Source organism: Delphinus delphis, chromosome 9 (genome assembly GCF_949987515.2).
Source record: "Delphinus delphis chromosome 9, mDelDel1.2, whole genome shotgun sequence".
NCBI lineage: Eukaryota > Metazoa > Chordata > Mammalia > Artiodactyla > Delphinidae > Delphinus > Delphinus delphis.
Genome location: NC_082691.1, coordinates 56,594,414 through 56,615,497, shown reverse-complemented (window position 1 = coordinate 56,615,497; position 21,084 = coordinate 56,594,414). Strand labels below are relative to the sequence as shown.

The 21,084-nt window shown below is 49.2% G+C and overlaps 1 protein-coding gene across 2 annotated transcripts in view; it reads left to right on the top strand.

Annotated features, from left to right (window-relative positions):
* The window catches only part of GSDME (gasdermin E), a 94,978-nt gene that overhangs the window by 26,688 nt on the left and 47,206 nt on the right, over positions 1 to 21,084 (top strand). For both annotated transcript variants that reach the window (XM_060020619.1, XM_060020618.1), the window contains exons 3-5: positions 11,047 to 11,218; positions 12,846 to 12,966; positions 20,204 to 20,368. In XM_060020619.1, the coding sequence (XP_059876602.1) occupies positions 11,047 to 11,218; positions 12,846 to 12,966; positions 20,204 to 20,368 (458 nt within the window). The remainder of the gene's footprint in view (positions 1 to 11,046; positions 11,219 to 12,845; positions 12,967 to 20,203; positions 20,369 to 21,084) is intronic.

Below are 21,084 nucleotides of genomic sequence, written 5' to 3'. Positions count from 1 at the left end.
TCTCTCTCTTCTTCTGAGACCCCAATAATGTGAATGTTGGTGCATTTGATGTTGTCCCAGAGGTCTCTTAGATTGTCTTCATTTCTTTTCTTTAAAAAAAATTGTTTGTTTATTTGGCTGTGCTGGGTCTTATCTGCTGCATGCAGGATCTTCATTGCTAGTTCCCTGACCAGGGCTCAAACCCAGGCCCTCTGCATTGGGAGTGTAGAGTCAACCACTGGACCACGAGTGAAGTCCCTGTCTTCATTTCTTTTCATTCTTTTTTCTTTATTCTGTTCTGCAGCAGTGATTTCCACCATTCTGTCTTCCAGCTTACTTATCCATTCTTCTGCCTCATTTATTTTGCTATTGATTCCTTCTAGTGTATTTTTCGTTTCAGTTATTGTATTATTCATCTCTGTTTGTTCACTAGATCTTCTAGTTCTTTTTTAAACATTTCTTGTATCTTCTTGGTTGGTACCTCCATTCTTTTTCCAAGATCTTGGATCATCTTTACTGTCATTACTCTGAATTCTTTTTCGGGTAGATTGCAGCTGTTCCTCTGGGGTTTTATCTTTTTCCTTCCCCTGGGACATATTCCTCTGCCATCTCATTTTGTCTAACTTTCTGTGATTGAGGTTTCTGTTCCGCAGTCTGCAGGGTTGTAGTGCTTCTTGCTTCTGCCGTCTGCCCGCTGGTGGATAAGGCTGGTCTAAGAGGCTTGTGCAGGCTTTCTGATGGGAGGGACTGATTCCTGCCCACTGGTGGGCGGAACTGGGTCTTGTCTCTCAGGTGGGCAGGGCTGTTTCAAGGGGTGTGTTTAGTGGGCACCTGTGGGCTCAGGAAGACTTTAGGCAGCCTGTCTGCTGATGGGTGGGGCTGTGTTCCTCCCCTGTTGGTTGGTTGGCCTGAGGCATCCCAGTAGGCTGTTGGGTGGGGCTAGGTCTTGGTGAGAAAATGGCCACCTCCAGGAGGGCTCACGCCAATGAGTGCTTCCCAGAACTACCACCACCAGTGCCTTTGTGCCTGCAGTGAGCCAGAACTGCCCCCCACCTCTGCAGGAGACCATCCAGTACCAGCAGGTAGATCTAGCCTAGGCTCCTATGAGGTCCCTGCTTTTTCCCCTGGGTCCTGGTGCACACAAGATCTTGTGTGCACCCTCCAAGAGTGGAGTTGTTCTTTTCCCCAGTCATGTGGAATTCCTGCGATTAAACCCCTCTGGCCTTCAAAGCTAGATGCTCTGGGGGCTCCTCCTCCCAATGCCAGACCCCCCGGCTGGGGAGCCTGATGTGAGGCTCAGAACTTCCACTCCTTTGGGAGAACCTCTGCAATATAATTATTTTCCAGTTTGTGGATCGCCCAACCAGGGGCTGTGAGATTTGATTTTATCGCAGTTATGCCTCCCTTACTGTCTTGTTGTGGCTTCTTTGTCTTTTTGATGTAGGATATCTTTTTTGGTAGGTTCCAGTGGTTTTTTGTCGATGGTTGTTCAGCAGTTAGTTGTGATTTTAGTGTTTTCATGAGAGGAGGTGTGCTCACATCCTTCTATGACACCATTATTTTTATTTTTTTAACATCTATATTGGAGTATAATTGCTTTACAGTGTTGTGTTAGTTTCTGCTTTATAACAAAGTGAATCAGCTATATGCATATGCATATCCCCATATCCCCTCCCACTTGCATCTCCCTCCACCCTTCTTATCCCACCCCCGTACGTGGTTGCAAAGCACTGAGCTGATCTCCCTGTGTCGTGCAGCTGCTTCCCACTAGCTATCTATTTTACATTTGGTAGTGTATATATGTCAATGCTACTCTTTCACTTTGCCCCAGCTTACCCTTCCCCCTCCCTGTGTCCTCAAGTCCATCTCTGTCTGTGTCTTTATTCTTGTCTTGACCCTAGGTTCATCAGAACCATTTTTTTAAAAATTCCATATATATGTGTTAGCATATGGTATTTGTTTTTCTCTTTCTGACTGACTTCACTCTGTATGACAGACTCTAGGTCCATCCACCTCACTACAGATAACTCAGTTTCGTTTCTTTTTATGGCTGAGTAATATGCCATTGTACGTATGTGCCCCATCTTCTTTATCCTTTCACCTGTTGATGGACACTTAGGTTGCTTCCATGTCCTGGCTATTGTAAATAGTGCTGCAATGAACATTGGTACATGACTCTTTTTGTTATTTATTTATCTATCTTTATTGGAGTATAATTGCTTTACAGTGGTTTGTTAGTTTCTGCTTTATAACAAAGTGAATCAGTTATACATATGTCCCCACATCTCTTCCCTCTTGCATCTCCCTCCCTCCCACCCTCCCTATCCCACGCCTCTAGGTGGTCACAGAGCACTGAGCTGATCTCCCTGTGCTATGCGGCTGCTTCCTACTAGCTGTTAGTTTGACATTTGGTAGCGTATATATGTCCATGCCACTCTCTCACTTTGTCCCAGCTTACCCTTCCCCCTCCCCGTGTTCTCAGGTCCATTCTCTAGTAGGTCTGCGTCTTTATTCCTGTCTTATCCCTAGGTTCTTCATGACATTTTTTTTTTTTTTTTTTAGATTCCATATGTATGTGTTAACCTACGGTATTTGTTTTTCTCTTTCTGACTTACTTCACTCTGTATGACAGACTCTAGGTCCATCCACCTCATTACAAATAACTCCATTTCATTTCCTTTTATGGCTGAGTAATATTCCATTGTATATATGTGCCACATCTTCTTTATCCATTCATCTGTTGATGGACACTTAGGTTGCTTCCATGTCCTGGCTATTGTAAATAGAGCTGCAGTGAACATTGTGGTACATGACTCTTTTTGACTTATGGTTTTCTCAGGGTATATGCCCAGGAGTGGGATTGCTGGGTCATATGGGAGTTCTATTTTTAGTTTTTTAAGGAACCTCCCTACTGTTCTCCATAGTGGCTGTACCAATTTACATTCCCACCAATAGTGCAAGAGGGTTCCCTTTTCTCCACACCCTCTCCAGCATTTATTGTTTGTAGATTTTTTGAGGATGGCCATTCTGACCAGTGACACCATTATTTTTAATAGATTTTGTGCCTAACAATTTAAAGACCTCTGGCCACATGTACTTGGAGAACAAGAGTTTCCTGAATCTTGGTCTTTTGCTTATTCTCTTATTTCTTTGTTTCCCCCCAGGGGCAGCCTTTAAGTAGTCAGAATAAACCAGATGAAGGCATCTCAGGGTCTGGGGGTATCAGTGTCAATCAGCACCTTTTCCTGCTCTTCTCTTGGTGTTAGTGTTGGTGGTATTTTTAGGCTGACTAGTAAACTTCAGGCTTATATTTTTTTTAATGAAAAAAATTTGTTGTGGAAACATAGAAGTATATAACAAACACTAATAAACCACCCCCCAACTCCTGGCTTAAAAAAGATCTATTTTTTTTTAAACCAAGACATAGGAACCATCTTTTTCTGCCTTCACCGCCCAGGATTTTGTTACTAAAATGGGATTCTTGTTTCCAAGGAGTTTATGTGAGAATTAAATGAGGGCATATAAACAAAGCATGGCACATGGCAGGTGCTCAAAAATTATAGCAATTAGCGTGAACACTTCCATAATTATTGCTATTCTGACTAGCCCCCAGTAGAGCCTGGTTACAGAAGCTGGGAAAGGTCAGAGCTGTGGGAAGGTAAGGGGTAACTTAGCGTTTGGTGATGGGGCGGGAGAGGCAGTTTCAGAAGAGAAATTAAGTGAAGCCCGTGGGGTTTCTGATGCTGACGTCTTGGAGCCCTTGTTTCGCTCGTCTGTGGAGGGGAGGCAGGCAGCCGTGTGTGGTCTGCATCGTGAAACCCGCCATGGAAGGACTCACTACGTTCAGTGTGTCAGAGAGGCTCTGGTTCTTGCATGTGGCAGCAGCCTGGCTTCTCCCCAAACGAGAGTGGACCCAGACATGTGCTGTGCCTCAGCAAAGTCTGGAAAGCACGTAGGCTGTTCTCTCGGAGTGTTTCGTTTGTCACAGGAGATGCTTGTTCAGTTCTTGAATCGAGATGTAAGAGCTCTTGAGCCATATCAGTAACATATTAATGGGCCCTGTCTCCCATCATATTCTTTTGGGGAAGAGCAACAGTGAAGCTCTCAAGGCCCCACCAAGTCCACTCTTTTTAAAAGATGTCTTTCCTGAGACCCCCAGGCCGTACCCATCTCTGTGATGTCTGAAAGTCAGTCAGCTTATTGCTGCTTTTAAAATTTTTCCACTAGATTATTCTGTCTCCTGGTTTGGGTTTTAGTTCTTAGGATTGGGAGCTTCTGAAAGGCTGCTTGACCTTCTGTTGTTTTTATCTGAGCTGAACCCCTCCTGTGGGAGAGAGGGCCTTCTGAGCATTCTTCCCAATATTCGATCCCAGGAGTAGTTTTTGTCTTTTTACAGAAATCATCCTGTCCTCCGAGCTTTATTGTGAAAGGCTACTTCAGACCTTTTTGGAACTAGGTAGGATTTAAGTCCTAAGGAGAGACATTCACGTACTATTTTCTTCTAAGGTTGATAGACATTATTTCATCAAATCCAAGATTTCATCCATCGTAAGGAGCACCACTATTTTATGTACCACTAAGAAAGAACGCTGCCAACTAAACCATGTCATTTGAAAAACATCCTGATTTCAGAGATGTGAAAAAAATGCGTGTTTTAAAATTGACAAGATGTGATGCATTGATACAAAACCGTGTTGGCTGGAATGAGTCAGGAGTTAGAGTTCAGGCGAGCAGATGTTTATTCCACCAGGGCTTTCATGTCATGTCTGACGCCCATCACTGAACTTCTCGTCTCTCTATACCCGCTTTGCTGCCCGACTCCCTCTGAGGTGCCGGTTGCTGCAGCATTAAGTCCAGTTATCTCAGCCAGAAATCTGAGCATCAGACGGGGCTCATTCCCTCCTTTCCCTCCCATACCTAGTCTCCTGCTAGTTGATTCTGCCTCTTGAATATCTGTCCTGCCTGTTCCCAGTGCCCCAGCCTCACAACCAGTGCCCTGGTGCAGGTTTCCACCGTCTCTCACCTGGATGTGCCGGGAGTCTCCCGGCTGGTCCCTCTGCACTCACTTGATTCTCCGCACGGCAGCCCATCGGGTTGTGTCCCTGCCTGGCGTGTGCCCTTCTGTGCTCTTCACTGTCCTGGGATGACATCCACGCCCTCCTCCCCTCACACACCCCAGTCCAGTCGCCTGAACGTATTTCAATCCCGGGCGTCAACGCCCCAGGCTCTCTCTCACCTCCTAGCCCTGTCTGAAGGCTCCGTCGCTCCCATCCGCACAAGCACGTAGAGTCCACACGCAGACTCCGTCCCTCTGCGTCACCTGGCTGGCAACTCAGATGTGCTGTCATTTCCTTCAGCAGCCCTGTCACCCCACGGTTTCCCTACGGGGGCACCGACCCCGTTGTGGGGTAACGCTTGTCATAACTGCCTGATTCCGTGTCTGCGTCCCTCCTGGAACATCCTCTTTTGCTCACCTTTGCACCCACATGGTGTGTGCAGTACAGTCAGCACCATTGGGTTGGAAGAATACTTGGTTCATCTTTATTTTGCATCTGAGATGCAGAGGAGAATTAATTTGCCTGGACTTGAGGTGGAAGCCCAGGTCCACAAAACACGAGATTTTTCCATCCAGCTGTGGATGCCAGAGCTTGAAAGGCAAAACCTGGCCCACAGGCTCCCGCGTGAGCTCAACTCCCTGCATCAGCCTCATTCAGCTTTTTCATCTCTCAGACCTGCTGCATCTGCAGGTGGCAGTGAATTAGTTACTCCACCTGAAAGTCTGTAATGGCTTAGTCCTTTTTCTCCTTTCTCTCCCTGGTTGTGAGTGAGTGAGATAAGGTATTGAATAGACGGCAGTGTGCACAGAGGTGAGGTGACCCCGTCCCTTTGCTAATAATGTGTGGTTAGCATTGTGCCCTGATTTTGATTTTTTTCAGGCAGTTTACAGTCCTGAAGCCACAGCCTGTGACACAGAGCAGGGTTTTCCTCACCATGTGGAAGTGGAGCCCCAGGGCAGAGCAGCTCAAGTTTCTAGAGACTTCCTGGCCCTGGCTCCGGCTCCAGGTCAATCGTCTCTGGTGGGTGTGCGGGAAGTTCCTTTTATGGTTGAAATGGAGACTTTGTTGGCGGGAAGGAGCCAGCCGGTGGTGGCTGCTTGGGTTTCCAAGAGGATCCGCTGCTAGTCTCTGGGGAGCTTTCCCAGGAGGGTTGAGCAGAGAGGCTGCTTGTTCGTTCTCGGGTACACATGAAACACCTTCTGTGTACAGGGCCCAGAGGAAGTCAAGGAGGGAGACGGAAGATGGAAAGACATAGATAGGGCTTCGGGGTTGGATAGGCTCAGCTGCGTTCTCCTTCTGGCCCTGGTCAGCTGTGCGCCTTTGGGTCACTGGCTTACGAGCTTTGTCTGCTTCTGTCCCTCTGTAAAATAAAGGTGACATTAACTTCATGGACCAGTTAGAGTGTCTTTAGTTGCAAAGAAAATCTGTTATTACCTCACATAAGAAAACCTCCCCAGGTAGGGTGAGTCACCTTCACCTGAGGTTCCCGGTGGCTGGTTAATTCAGTGGCCCCGTGGAACCCCTTTGTGGTAGTCTCCATGCATTTCTTGTCCCAGCTGCCCAGTTCTCCTTTTGGTGCCCAAATGACTGCATTCCAGAGGAAACCCAGAGGCAGAAAAGTAGTCTATTCCTTGTGCCTCTTTTTAAGAGAGAGAAAGAGCCTTCCAGGAACCCCCAACAGACTTCTCCTCAAGTCTCCATGGCCAGAATTGCCACGGATGGCCCATCCTACCCAATCCCTGATAAGAACAGCAGAGTTACCAGGAAGGGCCAAGACTCATCTGTGGGTCTGAGCTACCCCTTCCACGCCCTTGTACCAGGCTCCCAAACCTGAACAAAATCGGGGGAGGCAGCTAGTGGTTCATCACACTCAGGGGGTGTCAGAGCCCTCCAGGCCCCTGGTTCTCAGCGCGGTGCCTGCAGGAACAAAACGGACATGGCGGAAGTGCTCGCCCTTCCCCGGCCCACTCTGAGAGCGCACAGACTCTGACGGGGCAAGGACTGTCCCCCGGGGGGATCAGCAGGCAATGGAAGAAGCAGAGGCACGTGCTTCAGGGTTTGAGGAGGCGGTTACCGAGATTAAACTCTAGTCACGGCCTTGGTGGGGTGTTTTGCCAGGTCTCTAGACTGGAGGAGGCTGGCTATCAAAAGAGAAGCAGACTTTGCTGCTTAATGAAGTGTCAGAAGAGCAAAGCCAAGTTTACAAGCAACGTGCATGGACCTAATCTCCACAGCCTTTCTAATCTTTCCACTGTACAGCTGGTCTGCGAGCACACTTCTCCTTTAGTGTTAGCCGATAAATCAAAACCCTTTAGGAGAAATACCGAAATTGCTAAAGCCTTAATCGTCAGTACATAGCTACATTTCTGTGGGTTGGTAATTCTTGCTGAATACTTTTGCAATATCAGGCTGGCCACCATCTTTGGGCTCTTTATAATGTCCCAATCTCTGTTCCTGGAGAGACGGTGGAACAAACCCCCTGCAATCTTGCACGGTTTCTTCAGAGTGCCTTTGTACCCTAGCCTCTTGCCGTCAGTTTTTAGAGCAGTGTAGTGGAAAGATCACTGGCCTGAGAGTCAGAAGATGTGTGCCATGGGATTCAGGCCAGTCTGTGACCTCTGAGGGCCGCAGTCTCCCTTTCTGAGCACAGACACTGGATTAGATCCTAGTGATCAGGACCTCGTCCCCTCCCAGGCCTGTGCAGACGTTGCGAGTCAGTCATGGCTTTCTCGCTGCTCACTGCCTCCTGGCCTAGACCCAGTCTTAGAATCCTTTCCCAGTAGCTAGGCAGCGATCATTGATGGATCCATCAGAGGTGGTATTCAAGATGAAACTGGTTTTCTACCTCAGAACTAGTCATCCCCTGGGGCCCTTGTAGTTTCATAATTTCTCCACGGAAGACAGGTTAAGAGCTGACTTGCCCCTGCTCTGTCATGACGCACATTACTTTTTGAAGAGCCTTATCCGAACTCCATTTGAAGCCCTATTCCTCTAGGACATGTTATGATCAAGGGCTATTACACAGGAGGGTCGTGGCAACAGTGATCCCCTTGGTCTTTCTCACTGAGAATCTCCAGCATTTGGCCCAGAACATAATAGGACCCAGTTATCTGTGGAGTGAAATGAATGAGTTTGGGATGGGGGTCTGCTCGGAAAGCATGCCCTCCCCTTGTCTCTATGGGAGGGGTCCTGGGGGCTGCATTATGTATTGGGAAAGAAAACTGCTTCCCTCCTTTTGGATGTTGTTAGAGTTTTAAAAGTCTTCTCTGGGTTTCTTCTGTCTGGTTTGCATTTGGCTTTCCAAGCCTTAGAAGTAAAGAGAATGGAAATTAAAGCTTCACACTGGGAAGGAGCCTGCTTCATTAGGGCTGGGCCTGGGAGCTTTCAGGTACCTCAGAAGAGGAACCTCTGTTCCCGCTGGCGTCCCTGGCCCACAGCCTGGTCCCTGTGGACCCGCAGCTGTGTCGGGCGTGGAGCCACACTTCCTAGTGCATCCCCACCTGTTGCCTCCGGCAGCTCCTGCCTGCTTTCCTCCCCCAGGAACTCCTGGCCTGTATCCGGGTAGCTGTTTTCTTAGCTGCTTGGAGGGTCTGCTCCCCGGCTGAAGGCTCCCCTGAAAACTGTGGCCGTATCTTTGGCCAGCCTGGGGAGGGAGCTTGATTTGGCCTCCCTGCCAATAGTGGAAGGAAAGAAACATTTTCAGACGGGTGCAGTGTGGGTCACTGCAGGTAAGCCTCGTAGTCAGCCCTTACTTTACAGATGTGCAGACTGAGGCTCAGAGACGAGAGGCAGTGACCCAGCGAGGAGGAGATGAAGCTGGGACCCACCTGCACGTTGACTGCAGATGTCTGTGTTGCACAGAGCTGCGGGCACGTGGGAGGTGGGTGATCTCGTGGGAGAACGGGGTGGGGGGAGCAGCAGTTCCGCTGGGTGAGGAAGGGGCGCTCTTCTCCTGCATTCAGTGTGTACTCCCCTGCCCTCGCCTCCAGATGTGTTCTTTTGGGTCCAACCCTCTGGGAGCTGGCCGCAAAACTGCAGGATTGCTTCAGGCCCTACTCTGGTTCCGGGGGGCAGGCTGAGCCTTTGGTTAGTTCTTCTTCCTGACTGGAAATTAGAGTGACATGTGCCCGTCCATCACCTACAGCTAGTCTCTCATCGGTTCCCCCTCTTCCCGTTCATCCTCCGGACAAATTGCAAACTGTACGAAACAGGAGGTTAAAGGTGCTGATTCTCCTAAGGTGGGAGATTGTTAGTAAAGCGGCTGGAATGGCGAACCCGAGCACCAGGAGATGAAAAATGAGGTGCGTTATAGAAACCCTTCCCGATCACACGGTGTACCATCCTCTGGGTTTCCCATGCATGCTTTAGCTGTAGGAAGATTTCCCTGAACCTGGAGATTTCGTTTTAGAAACCCTTCCCGATCACACGTGTACTATCCTCTGGGTTTCCCATGTACACATTTCTTTAAGTTTGTAGCCAAATTTCATTGTTGTTGTCAATTTGTCTTTATGACATTTAATATGTGTGAAACATTGTTATAATTTGCATTTCTTTGACCACTACTGAGATCGGACAGTCTTTCCTGTCTTTACTTTTTTTTTATTGTGATAAAATGTAAAATTTGCCATTTTAACCCTTCTTAGGTGTACAGTTCAGTGGCATTAAGTACACTCGCACTGTCATGCAGCCATCAGCACTATCCATTTCTAGAACTTTTTTATCAGCCTAAACAGAAACTCTGTAGCCGTCAAGCAAGAACCCCACACACTCTCTCCCTCAGCTCCTGGTAACCTCAAATCTACTTTCTGTGGCTCTAAATTTGCCTAGTCTAGTTATTTCATATAAGTAAAATCATCCAATATTTGTCCTTTTGTGTCTGGCTTCTTTCCCTCAACATAATGTCTTCAAGGTTCGTTTGTGTTGTAGTGCGTGTCAGCTTTATTCCATTCTGTGGTTGAATAACGTCCCACTGTGTGTATGGACCACGCTGGCCTATCTGTTCATCTGCTTCTGGATACAGGTTGTTTCCGCACCAGGCAGCTTTTTACATGGAGACAGGACCTTTCCAGCTACTTGCCTCTGTTGTGGGGACGCTTGCTGAAGCCTGGAGAACCTGCGTCTGCCTGCGGGGCGGGGTGACCACCGCTGTTGGGGGTGGTGGTGAGCTTTCAAGGTAACTAACCTGGGATTGTTTAAAAAGCACAGGATGAACACTGTAATTGTTCCTGTGCTGACACTATCTCTCATTTGGTTTTCTTCCTGTTCACTCCATGAACGCAACAGCACGGAGGAGGACCTCCAGAGAGCGCACTTCATCGTTTGCTTCTAAGCAACGAATCATCTTCCGCAGATGGAAATTTACCTTGTTCTTGAAGTTCCCCAGAGGAGCCACCTGGGAGCCCCAAGTCTCTGCTGGGTGACCTGGGCAGGCCACGCCTAACTGGCCTCAGTTTCCCCATCTGTAAAATGATGTAAAATCCCTTCTAGGAGATTACATGTCCTTCCTGGACAGACAGATTAAAAAGTACCTTTTAAATTCAAGTCCAGTTTTTTTCCTTGCTGTTCGTGCTTCAAGCCTGTTCCCCTCTCCTGTGTGAAAAGCACTGGTCAGCATTCCCCCCAGAGAAATCCTGTATTTATTGCCCACACCTGTGATGTCTGTGGTCCCGCGGCCTCTGGTTAAATGACAGGGTGGAGTCCCCGGTGTGAGCGGATGGACCGCAGCTGCCACGCCCACTGGGTTTCTTTCTTGCTCCTGTTTGACAGGCGCCTCCCCCCTCCCCCCGGTGTCCAGCCTTTCTCCGGAGGCCTGGCAGCTCTGACGTGGCCTTGGGAGACTTTGCTTTCTGCCTCTCCGGATGTACTGGCCCCTCTCTCATCACCGGAAAATAAACGATGCTGCTTGTCAACTGTTTGCTCCTCAGCCGCCAGCTGTGCGAGAGGCGAAAATTCACACTGCATCAGTCTCCCCTGAGGTACGAGGCCACTCACGGGCGTTTTTCTTTTTCAGAACAATAAATCTGAAGAATTCAGTGCTGCAGCAGGTGCTGGAGAGGAAGAATGAGGTCCTGTGTGTCCTGACACAGAAGATAGTGACGACGCGGAAGTGTGTGATATCCGAGCACGTCCAGATCGAGGAGAAGTGCGGTGGCATGGTGGGGATCCAGACCAAGACCGTGCAGGTGCACTCCCAGCGGGTGGACGTTCCGGGTCAGAGGCCACGGGGGCCTCGGTCAGGGGCCTCTTCGGGTGGGGTCTTCATTCATCAGGGTTCTTTCTGTAGTGAGTTAACAGAAATCCAACTCAAATTGGTTTAAACGAGAATTTATCGGCTCACGTAACTGAAACATCTGGGGTGATCTAGCTTCAGTCACCTCTGGATCCAGGCCAGGACTCAAGAGAAGGTTGTGCGCTGCCTTCCCTGGGGTAGATTCCCTCTCATATAAGCTTGTGGGGAGGCAGCTCCTGGCTTTCTTCCCACCTCATCCCCAGTGGAAACAGTGCTTCAGGGCTAGCACTCACTGGACCCTCCCGGTCCGTGCTCATTCCTGAAGTAAACCCAAGGCCGGGGTGATAGGACACTTGGATGGGCCATGCAGGGTTGGGTCAGGTGCTTTCCCAAAAGCAAATGGGTCAAATGAGCATTGGCTAGGTCGACGCACAGATGACCCCTAGAGCCCCTCAGAGCCAAGGGTCTCAAAATGATTCCTTTGCTTTAGCTGCCTTAAATCCCTAACGGATTGAGTTAGGGAAGGTAAAGATCTGTACATATGTCTTTATATACATACACAGATGCTTCTGGATTAAGTTACAGACAGGCTTACCAAGCTGATCCCTGAGCTTCAGTGGAACCGAACTGGCACAGCAGGCTGCAGCCCCAGACTGTGTCCCCTCCAGCTTGCCATGGTGCCCGATATTCTTTTCTTAGAGATTTACTTCTTGGGGTAACTTTCAAATTATACTAGAGGACCCAGAAAAGTTGTATTTCGCAGGTGGAGATACAGGTCCGGGGCTGGACTCTCCCTGGGGTGGGCAGGCCGGACAGAGTGATGAGGCCTGATGGGAGATGGCTTCAGCTGGCCCTGCCGATATTCCTATCCACGGTGACCCCCACCAAAGGCCTGGAGCCTGCCTGGGAGTCAGGAGGCCAGCTGGTATCACACTGTGACCAGGATCAAGTTGCTAAAGATGTCTCTGATCTCCAGCATTTGGGCAACGAATAGCTTCTCACCTTCCTCCCCAGGCCACGGTGGGCAAGGGTCATATTTGTGACAGGGTTTGAAGGAGAGAGCTTTGGTGCCTGACTCGGCATTTCCTGCCCGCCCTTCTGTCATCCTTGTGCCTCTCCCCGGGTTTTATCTGACTGCACCGTGTGCCATCCATGAGGTCCAGGAGGATGTGCTCGGGGGGTCTTGCTCTCAGCTAGGTTCTCCTAGTCGGGCTCTCTTACCACTGAGGATTTTCTGAGGATTTCAGAGTTGTTTCCATAATCCTCCACGAGGGAAATGGGAAGTTATCTTGTTTTTTGTCTTCTTTATTCAGCACCATAGACCTAACTTCATTGTATCCCAAACTGGGATCTCGCCTTTGTGCCACCAGGTTGGCCATTGACTTTGGAATACATGTAGGACATCATGAGGCCGACAAGGATTAAATCCTGGCCCCTGCCCGCTGGTCCCTTTTTCTGCTCCATTCCATGGGCATTTCCCTGGCACTCTTCGTGCACAGGCACTAGGCTGGCCACATGGGGGCAGGAGAAACGTGGGGGAGCCTGAGCACACAGGTGGGAGCATGCGCCCTCGCCCACAGGTGTCAGCGACGGAGGATGGGAACATCATCAAGGACAGCAATGTGGTGCTGGAAATCCCGGCTCCCACCACCATCGCCTACGGCGTCATCGAGCTGTATGTGAGAGCAGACGGCCAGTTTGGTGAGTGTGCCTCAGCTCAGAGCTCTCTGGAGGCGGTTGAGCCATTGCGGAGGGACACCCCATCTTCCCCTGAGACACACACTTGTAGAGGATCCCCCGCTGCTCTGGGGATTGAGAGGAAAGAGATATCGGAAGAGTTTGGGGATGTCTCAGGACAAGTGAGACGGAGGACCGCGGTGGGAGGGTGTTGGTGAGGGATGCCCAGATGTCCGTGTGGGGTGTGCTTCACCGACGGGGCACAGGGCGAAGAACGTGGGCTCTGCAGTTGGAGGGACTGGGCATCGGCCCCAGCGCCACGGGGTCCTGTGAGGTCTCAGGCAGCTTGCTGAAGCCGCCTGGGCCTCAGCTTCCCGTGTCTGGGAGGGGAAAGACATTCCCTCACAGGGCTGCGGTGAGGACCAGGGTAGATGAGCTGTGTGAAGTGCCCGGTAGAGCGGTGGCTTAAGTACTCACCTTAGCTATTAATAATACTGTCATCGTTGTGATCATCTTACCTCCCGTCCCCTGTAGGGAGCCCACAGAGCTGCATTTGACCTTGCTGTCTGATCAGCAGTGTGTTCAAAGCCGGGAGGTCACTGCATCACTTGAAGAAAATAGGGTTTTACAGTTGGTGTGGCTTGTCTTAGATACTCACGGCTCTTCCCTCACACTCTTCCCAGGAAAAGGTTGTGTCAAACCCAAGGAAAGTGTCTGACTGCTTTTTGGGGACATGAATTAATATATGCAACATCATAAATTAACTTTTTAAGGTGTGATCACATTGTCGTGGTTATGCTTATGAAAAGCGTCATCTTAGTTTTTAGAGATTTACAGTGAACTCTTCACAGATGAAATGGAAATATGTCTGTGGTTTGCTTCAAGCACGATGGTGGAGAGTGAGGTGTGCGTGGTGGGTAGAGGTGGGGGAGGCCATCACAGCCGGTCGGTGCGTGTGCGGAGGCTCCCTGTACTACTCTCTCTGTCCCTGTGCACTTTCGATTCTCCATGATGAGAACATTGTAAAAGGGTGCCGTGACGGGCCATACATGTCTGTGGCTGCCTCCTGCCCTTCCCCCAGTTGTTTTCTGTCAGGTGGCGGGGACCAGGCCAGGGATGCGGGTGTCTTCCGGGAGTCAGCCTTCTGCTCACTCGGCCACGCGAGGTACCACCGTTCAGCTACAACCGTGGGCGCTCGGAATGCTGACTGTCCTATGGGACAGTGGACAAGCCCGCGGATGTGTAAGGGACGTGAAGGGCAATCACCGACCCTCCCTCTTTCGTTTCGCATGTAGAGCAGCCTGTGTTTCGGGGGGGAGACAAGAAGCGAAGGTGCCAGTTGTAGGAAGTTGGTCTAGGGGTGGGCCAAGGACGCATGGGATACCAGGAATACCAAGAATCGCGACCAGCAAGCATCCTTTAGGTCTAAGCTTCCAAATTTGTGTCATCCTGGGCACGATGATGATTCTTTCTCTTTGAAAGACTATCCGTCCACTGAACAAACTGCCTATTAGATGATTAAGTTGCCCCCCCAGCTTTTGTCATCAGCGTGTGATAAGCTGTGTGACCACGTGGGCATGTGTGACTCCAGCCCAGGCTGCTGAGGCCTTGGTTATCCTGTCCAGATGGATTGGTGGTGGAGGTGTTGCTTTCGTCAGGCTCTTTGGAAGCTTGGCCCGCACCGAGGATGCCCATGAGTGCTCTGAGGACCCTTTGGCGGCTGGGGGCCAGGCTGGGGCTGCCATTCCAGGCTTTGGGGCCCCCGGGAGCCCCTCCCTGTTTCTCCGAGGAGGTGGAGGTGCTCTGCCCTGCATGCAGCTCTGTTAGGGCACCTGTCGCTCCCACAGGGGGCGTCTGTTTTCTCAGATGGGGTTGGAAAGACAAAGCCTGCCTGGCGAGGCTCTCCTGTTTGCATTTCAGTTTCAAGCCTTCTATCTTGACTTGCTTCTGCTGTCTTGACAATAAACTCTTTGTGCTGCTGAGCAGAGGTGCCCTGGGGAGTCCTCAGGGTTCCTCTGGCTCTCTGCCCACATCCTGGCCTAGGAAGCCCTTTCCTTTGCCCTCTCCTGCTGCTGCCTGCCCTGCCCGTGCAGCTTGGTGGTCAGGCCCTTGTTCGTGTGACACACTGCCTGATTCTTAAGCCAGTTCTGCTGCTTTTTCCCATCTCTTTTCTGTTGCTCTTCCTGCAGAACGTTCTGATCCGGCTTCATAAACAGCCCTACAGGGGCTGGAAGGGCCCTTAAGAGGCTGCTCGATCTCTCCTCCCACCTTCTGGGTGGGAGTACAGTTGACGAGGATCCTGGCTGTCTTCTGAAACTTCGAGAGGAGGCCACTCCCTCCGTGTCCCTTGGGGGAGGCATCTGTGAGCCCGTCCTTGACGAGGGGTTCGCTCAGCCACGATCCCTCCCTTTGCCAACAGATCCCCCCCCACACCTCTTATGGCCAAACAGAAACATCATGTTATTGTCTTGAACTTTAGCCTTTGCTCTGTAGAATTAGGCATTTACCAGTGTCCTTTCAGCACGAACTTCTGATTGGGCACCTGTGGACGTGAACCTGTGCTTCCCACCCTCCCGGGTCTGTGCATTTCTCTGCAGGTCCAGAGGCCGACACTGACACCCCCCGCCTCGTTCCCATCACAGACTCTTAATTGGCTCCTCTGCTTTGAATCTTTCCCATCCTAACAGTGTAGCTGATGTGATTATTTAAAAATACACATTTGGGGCTTCCCTGGTGGCGCAGTGGTTGAGAGTCCGCCTGCCGATGCAGGGGACACGGGTTCGTGCCCCGGTCTGGGAGGATCCCACATGCCGCGGAGCGGCTGGGCCCGTGAGCCATGGCCGCTGAGCCTGCGCGTCCGGAGCCTGTGCTCCGCAACGGGAGAGGTCACAACAGTGAGGCCCGCGTACCACACACACACACACACACAAATAAATAAATAAATATTAAGGGCTTCCCTGGTGGCGCAGTGGTTGAGGGTCCGCCTGCCGATGCAGGGGACACGGGTTCGTGTCCCGGTCCGGGAGGATCCCACGTGTCGCGGAGCGGCTGGGCCCGTGAGCCATGGCCGCTGAGCCTGCGCGTCCGGAGCCTGTGCTCCGCAACGGGAGAGGTCACAACAGTGAGGCCCGCGTACCACACACACACACACACACAAATAAATAAATAAATACTAAGGGCTTCCCTGGTGGCGCAGTGGTTGAGGGTCCGCCTGCCGATGCAGGGGACACGGGTTCGTGTCCCGGTCCGGGAGGATCCCACGTGTCGCGGAGCGGCTGGGCCCGTGAGCCATGGCCGCTGCGCCTGCGTGTCCGGAGCCTGTGCTCCGCAACAGGAGAGGCCACAACAGTGAGGGGCCCGCGTACCGCAAAAAAAAAAAAAAATACACATTTGGTCACTTCACTCACCTGCTCAAACACCCTTCCGAGGCTCCCTTTGTCCCAAGATAAAGTCTGCCCTTCCAGGCACGTCGTGTCCAGCCTTGCTTCTCATCACCAGCGCCTCCCAACGTAGTGATACAGCCAGCGTTAACCCACCGCCTGGGAACCCTCCACTCTCGCTTCTCGTGAGCCTCTGCAGTGTGCTCCCTGCCTCTTGGCCCAGCTAATTCCTACCAGGCTTTTGGGGGCTACTTAGACACTGCTTCGTCCAAGAATCCTTTTCTGCTTCTTTCTCCACACCTGCCACTCTGGATTCAGTGACCTGTCCGCCTCTTCCACTCATATCACACTTACTGTCAAGGCCTAGGTTGTGGTCCTGTTGAATCTCTGGCTCCTTGCAGTGCCTGATGCTGCAAAGAGTGAAGGGGTTGGCAGTGCCTTCGGGGGGGGCTGTGCATATGGGTAAAGGAAGAGTGGTGCTGGGGTCTTGGACTCCCAGAATATGGTTGGGGGGCCCCACAGGGCTGTTGGCAGGATTTGAGGCTGTGTTAATGGTCATGGTCCTCGTCCTTGGGGAGCTTTCCCTGGGGGTCAGTTCACGCTTATCCACCTCGGTGCCTGGTGCATAGGGTGGAGCGAGCCAGGGGCATCCTGGATGACTAGGAGTGTGGGTGGGTCGTCGGGTGAGTAAACGAAAGCTTGTTTTCTTTGTCTTTAGACAGCCGTCCTGTCTTTATGGATGTCATCAGTGTCCACAGCAATTGAAAATACGTGCTAATACCCATGCCTTTCACATGTCATGCAAGTACTAGGCTCAGCCACATTCTCATTCCATAGCCTGTACACAAATTATTAAATAGAAGCATAAAATGAACCCTCATTCTTTTTTAAACATTTTTATTGGAGTAGAGTTGATTTACAATGTTGTGTTAGTTTCAGGTGTACAGCAAAGTGATTCAGTTATACATATATCCACTCTTTTAAATTCTTTTCCCATATAGGTCATTACAGAGTACTGAGTAGAGTTCCCTGTGCTATACAGCAGGTCCTTATTAGCTGTCTATTTTATATATAGTAGTGTGTATATGTTAATGCCAGTCTCCCAGTTTATCCCTCCCCTCTTTCCCCCTGGTAACCATAAGATTGTTTTCTACATCTCTAACTCTATTTCAGTTTTGTAATCTTTCTAGATTCCACATATAAGCAATATCATACGATATTTGTTCTGTGACTTACTTGACTCAGTATGACAATCTCTAGGTCCATCCATGTTGCTGCAAATGGTATTATTTCATTATTTTTTATGGCTGAGTTATATTGCATTGTATATGTGTACCACATCTTCTTTATCCATTCCTCTGTTGATGGGCATTTAGGTTGCTTCCACATCTTGGCTATTGTAAGTAGTGCTGCAGTGAACATTGGAGTGCATGTATCTCTTTGATTTATGGTTTTCTCTGGGTGTATGCCCAGAAGTGCGATTGCTGGATCATATGGTAGTTCTATTTTTAGTTTTCTAAGGAACAGCCATACTGTTCTCCATAGTGGCTGTATCAATTTACATTCCCACCAACAGTGCAAGAGGGTTCCCTTTGCTCCATACCCTCTCAGAATTTATTTTTGTAGATTTTTTGATGATGGCCATTCTGACTGGTGTGAGGTGATGCCTCATTGTAGTTTTGATTTGCATTTCTCTAATAATTAGCAATATTGAGCATCTTTTCTTGTGTTTTTTGGCCATCTGTCTTTGGAGAAATGTCTGTTTAGTTCTAGTGCCTATTTTTTGATTGGATTGTTTTGTTGTTGAGTTGTATGAGCTATTTGTGTATTTTGGAGATTAATCCCTTGTTGGTCGCTTCATTTGCAAATATTTTCTCCCATCCTGGCGTTGTCTTTTCCTTTTGTTTATGGTTTCCTTTGCTGTGCAAAAGCTTTTGAGTTTAATTAGGTGCCATTTGTTTTCTTTTTGTTTTTATTTTCATTACTGTAGGAGGTGGGTCAGGAGAACCCTCATTCTTTTTTTTTTTAACATCTTTATTGGAGTATAATTGCTTTACAATGGTATGTTAGTTTCTGCTTTATAACAAAGTGAATCAGTTACACATATACATATGTTCCCATATCTCTTCCCTCTTGCATCTCCCTCCCTCCCACCCTCCCTATCCCACCCCTCCAGGCGGTTCTTGTGCTATGCGGCTGCTTCCCACTAGCTATCTACCTTACATTTGGTAGTGTCCATGCCTCTTGCTTTGTCACAGCTTACCCTTCCCCCTCCCCATATCCTCAAGTCCATTCTCTAATAGGTCTGCGTCTTTATTCCTGTCTTACCCCTAGGTTCTTCATGACATTTTTTTTTCTTAAATTCCATATATATGTGTTAGCATACGGTATTTGTCTTTCTCTTTCTGACTTACTTCACTCTGTATGAAAGACTCTAGGTCTATCCACCTCATTACAAATAGCTCAATTTCGTTTCTTTTTATGGCTGAGTAATATTCCACTGTATATATGTGCCACATCTTCTTTATTCATTCATCCGATGATGGACACTTAGGTTGTTTCCATCTCCGGGCTATTGTAAATAGAGCAGCAATGAACATTTTGGTACATGACTCTTTTTGAATTACGGTTTTCTCAGGTTATGTCCAGTAGTGGGATTGCTGGGTCATATGGTAGTTCTGTTTGTAGTTTTTTAAGGAACCTCCATACTGTTCTCCACAGTGGCTGTATCAATTTACATTCCCTCCAACAGTGCAAGAGGGAGAACCCTCATTCTTGAGTTCACACAATTTTTACTTAGCAAGGACACACGGTTGCATTTTTTTTTTTTTTTTTTGCAGTACGCGGGCCTCTCACTGCTGTGGCCTCTCCCATTGTGGAGCACAGGCTCCGGACGCACAGGCTCAGCGGCCATGGCTCACCGGCCCAGCCGCTCCGCGGCATGTGGGATCCTCCCGGACCAGGGCACCAACCCGTGTCCCCTGCATCGGCAGGCAGACTCTCAACCACCGCGCCACTAGGGAAGCCCCACACTGTTGCATTTTTACCTACAACTTAGTTACTTTAGTTGGGCCCTCAAATACGGAAATATTTAAGGGGCATTTCTTTTTATAATTTTTAAAAACTTTTTATTATGGAAAATTACACACATGTTCAGAACTACAGATAGTAATATAGTGAACCCCATGTACCTACCATCCAGCTTCAATAACTAGGGCAGTGCATGTTTCATCTATAACTTTCCCACCTCTCTCCACCCCTAGTCAATTGTTTTGAAGCAAATTGTAGGCATTATATTATTTTGTCTATAACTATTGAAATATCTCTAAAAGATAAGGCTTTAAAAAAAAAGACTAGTCTCTTCATACAGATTCATATAGAATATATTCTTTTGTGTATGGATTTTCCTCTCAACACGTTTATAAGGTTCGTTCATATAATTGCAGAAAATAGTTTATTAACGAAGAATAACTGACTCTCCAAGAGCCACGTAACCACTTGTGCACCTAAATATATTGTCAATAATTCTGTATCAGTTTAGTCAAATCAGATTTATCAATCAAATTCCAATTTTCTCAGTTAAATATGGTGGGTTGTTTGTTGGAGTTGGTTTGTTCCAGTCAGGCTAAGGAAGTACTTCTGATGTTTGAAAGGTTGCTTCCTGCCTGTTCACGAGAACCTTATGTTAAGAACAACCATTTCTCCTGTATTTGTAGGAAGTGGCTGAGTTTTGGTCAAATAGCATAAGTGTAGGAAGCGGGTGTATGAGGAAGAGGGTGGACACGTCCCCCTGCCCTGCTTGATTTAGGTAAAGCCAGGTCTGGGATGTGCCAACAAGGCTGACCCTAATGCCTAGCTTGTCCTTTTCCCCCACATTACAGAATTCTGCCTCCTGCAAGGGAAGCACGGGGGCTTCGAGCACGAGAGGAGAAGTGACTCTGCCTTCCTGGACCTCCTGCCCTTACGAGAGTTTGCGTTCTGGGACACGCCAGATGCTGGGCAAGGGCTGCCTGCCTCGGATGGGCCACTGAGTGTTTTAAAACAAGGTATTGCCAGCAGGCTGGGGCATGGTGAGCTGCTGGGTAATTGAGTGCCATACCCCAGGAGGGGATGCGCCCTTCAGAAGCGGTGACTCCTTAGTGACTTCATGGAAAACATTTGAGGACAGACAGGACGGTGCCTGAATCAGTTCTAGTTCACTCATCAGGACTCACCCTGGTCAGATCTTAGGGAACCTCAGGTCTTGGATGGCCTGTTTTAAGGAAGGGGTAGGAGGCTGAGGAGGGGAAGAGTTAGGGGCCTAACATTTTCTTTCATCTGAACCACAGGAGTCTTGCTGACTACCAGGAAGAGCTAGTCAGCAGCAAGGAGAGAGAACCCAAGTTTTGCACTTGTTTCATTTATTCCAGGCTTCATTGCCAAGACAGGCAGTGCTTCGTTAGCTTCGCAAAATGCTCTCTTGGAGGCCCTTATCCACGTGGCATGAAGCCGTGAGATGCCAAGGCATCCAGCGAGGAGGAGGGCAGGACCTGTGACTTGCCTGCAGCAATTCCTTTCGCTCCCCACAGCATGTTGTGTTTTTTAAAAAAGTTTCTTGTAGGGGGTAGGGCAGGAATTAGTAGGAGTGCAGTATATAGTGGAAGAGGAGATGGGCAAGGAAAAAGAGAAAGCGAATAATTAAGAGCTTAGGGAAAAAGAGCTAGAACCAGCTCAGAATATCTCTGGCTTGGAGGGTTAGAGGAGAGACTCATCAGTGGGGCTT